This window comes from Lactuca sativa, chromosome 7 (genome assembly GCF_002870075.4).
Source record: "Lactuca sativa cultivar Salinas chromosome 7, Lsat_Salinas_v11, whole genome shotgun sequence".
Taxonomy (NCBI): domain Eukaryota; kingdom Viridiplantae; phylum Streptophyta; class Magnoliopsida; order Asterales; family Asteraceae; genus Lactuca; species Lactuca sativa.
Genome location: NC_056629.2, coordinates 165763281 through 165765859, shown reverse-complemented (window position 1 = coordinate 165765859; position 2579 = coordinate 165763281). Strand labels below are relative to the sequence as shown.

Here is a 2579-nt window from a genome sequence, read left to right as displayed (position 1 = left end):
TTTGTACTCTAATATATGTACGAGTTTATGCGGAGTACACACATGTATAAGATCATTTGAGACCATGTTAATTTTGTGAGATCGTGAGACGCAATCTAAAAATAAATTTAAAATGTAAAATAAAAGGAACAATCCGAAAATTATTTTTTCATTATTATTTTCGTCATTTTATTTATCTAAAAAAATAAAAAATAAATAAAAATTACCTTTTTTTTTTGAAAAATATATAAAATATTCTAACAGAATATTACATTGTCAATATTCTATTATGATTTTTAGAATGTTAGAATATTCTAGTATTCTATTAAATTTGTCAGATATATAAAATATTCGAATATTCTAATACTGTAGTAGAATATTTCATAGATATTTTAAAAATAAGAGTAATTTTTTATATTTATTTTTGGATAAAAATGATGAAAATAATATTTCAAAAAAATATTTTCAATTATTTTGCATTTTAAAAATGTTTTCTTTTATCTACAAAATGAATGACTAGGATTCATCTTCCCGTTTCACAAAATATAATGGTCTCACATGAACCTAATCCTATATCCTCCTTAATAAATAAAGAACTTTTTTTTTTGTCATATCACAATTCTCTTATTCAATTTGACAAATGTCAATTTGGGATATATATATATATATATATATATATATATATATATATATATATATATATATATATATATATATATATATATATATATATATATATATTTCAAATGTCATTTATGAGTTTTCCTATTTTATTAAATTCCATATAATATTTTTTAGTATAATAATTACAATAAATATAGTAATAAATGAATATCAATTTTATTAATAAGCTTACCTTTTAATTTCAAAAATTTTAATTTAAAGTTTATTAATTTATTTTGTTAATTTATTTAAATTTAAATGTTAAAAAACATTTCAATTTTAACAATTTATTATTTTTCTTATTTTCTTATAAATTCAAAGTTCTCAATTATTTAGACCTTCATATTTAACTTTTTTTTTTTTTTTGAAAATTAACCTATGTATATATATAAAAAACATTCCAAATGCTTTTTATATATACAAAATTCTTAATCAAATAATCATTTAAGTAAAACAAAAAGTTTGAGAGTTTCAAAATTAACATATAATTTATTTTAACTGACTTCCTTTATAAAAAGATTTATAAATAGATAAACATAATATACAATTTCAGTTAACCAGTAAAAGGATAACAAGCAAGATATTCTCTATTTTCTTTTAAACTAAAATTTAGTTTTTCTCTAAAGAAGAAAAAGAACTGTCACTTTATGCACCGATATATGCTAGCTGAGTCAACTCTTCATCACGAAGCGATTGTTGCTGCCTCGCAATAAATGCCTCCACCGTCCGCCGGAACTCTTCGCCACTCAATTCATCCGCTGCGCAACTCTTCTCCTCTACCACAGTCACACAGCCACCACGATCAATCTTCTTCGACATGTTTCTCTCCGTCACCGAGCGTCTTAATTCCCGGTGAGTTTGATTGTCCTTTCTATTCACGATCATAAGTTTCTCCGATTGACTCCTGCAAATCTTCTTCTCTTCACTCGGAACAATTTCAGTAGTAGCTACAGTTAAAATGTTACCGGGGTTTACTACGTTCTTCTCGCATCTCTTAACATACTCATCGTAAACATCGATATTTCCGTTGAGATCTCCATTTTCAGTAACTTTAGATTTGAATAATAGAATTAAGATAATCACGTTTCCAATCACAAAAACAAACCTCGGGCTAAAAAAAGCGAAGGAAACTCCCCTGAAATGCTCAACGGAGACTCTAATGGCGAACGGAAGTTGACAAGATAACTTTGAAGCTAACACAAAGAAAACAAACATCTCCATGAATCGAAATAGATTCGTGAGACTTTGAAACCTTCGGAATCGGAACATGGCGTTGGTCTTTTCAAATTTCAAATCGATAGAATTCATTTTCCAATTGAAACTCGAGATGGAGTGTTCTTTGTTTGTTAGCCTACTACCTCTTTTGACTTGTGATTAGATCGCTGAAGGATTAAGAACTTCGATCATTTGAGAGTGTTTTTGTTTTTGGTATTTGAGTGAAGAAGATTAGGTGGTGGGGGCGTGGTATTTATAGCAAAGAAAGTTGCATTATCCAAAATTCCATCTTTAAGTACAAAAGCTATCAAACCACAAAGTTTTTATATTCTTTTGAAGTCACTATAGAAAAAGATTTCCAATAAAAACCATTTTAGAATAATTAGTGTTTGGTATTACTATTGCTATTATTATCTTCTCATGTACAGTTAAATAGCAAGGTCCGAAGAGGTGAAAACTCCGAAGTAAAAGCCGCACAGCAATGTCATGTCAAGCAACCTAAAATAAACCAGATTTGATAACGGAACATCTGTTAATTAAGTTCAACCTTTGTAATACAATGTAGTTTTTAGGGTCATCATATGTTTTCAACCGTGTGCATATTATGTATGAGTTGAATTCTAAAATGTACTGATACTAATTTACCTTTTAATGTTCTGTTTGTTCTTTCCAAACACACATTATAAAAATATCGGTTGCTTTGGTTGTCTGTAAATTAGTGT

At 27.2% G+C, this 2579-nt stretch overlaps 1 protein-coding gene across 1 annotated transcript; it reads right to left on the bottom strand.

The window, feature by feature from the left end:
• Positions 1-1111: 1111 nt before the first annotated feature.
• On the bottom strand, positions 1112-2112 carry LOC111919058 (uncharacterized). The gene has a single exon (XM_023914665.3). The coding sequence runs from the start codon at positions 1948-1950 to the stop codon at positions 1288-1290; it is 663 nt and encodes a 220-aa protein (XP_023770433.1). The 5' UTR covers positions 1951-2112; the 3' UTR covers positions 1112-1287.
• Between the last annotated feature and the right edge of the window lie 467 nt (positions 2113-2579).

Bases quoted from the DNA above. Each gene is read 5' to 3' on its own strand.
- LOC111919058 (XM_023914665.3), bottom strand. From the start codon at position 1,950: ATGAATTCTATCGATTTGAAATTTGAAAAGACCAACGCCATGTTCCGA.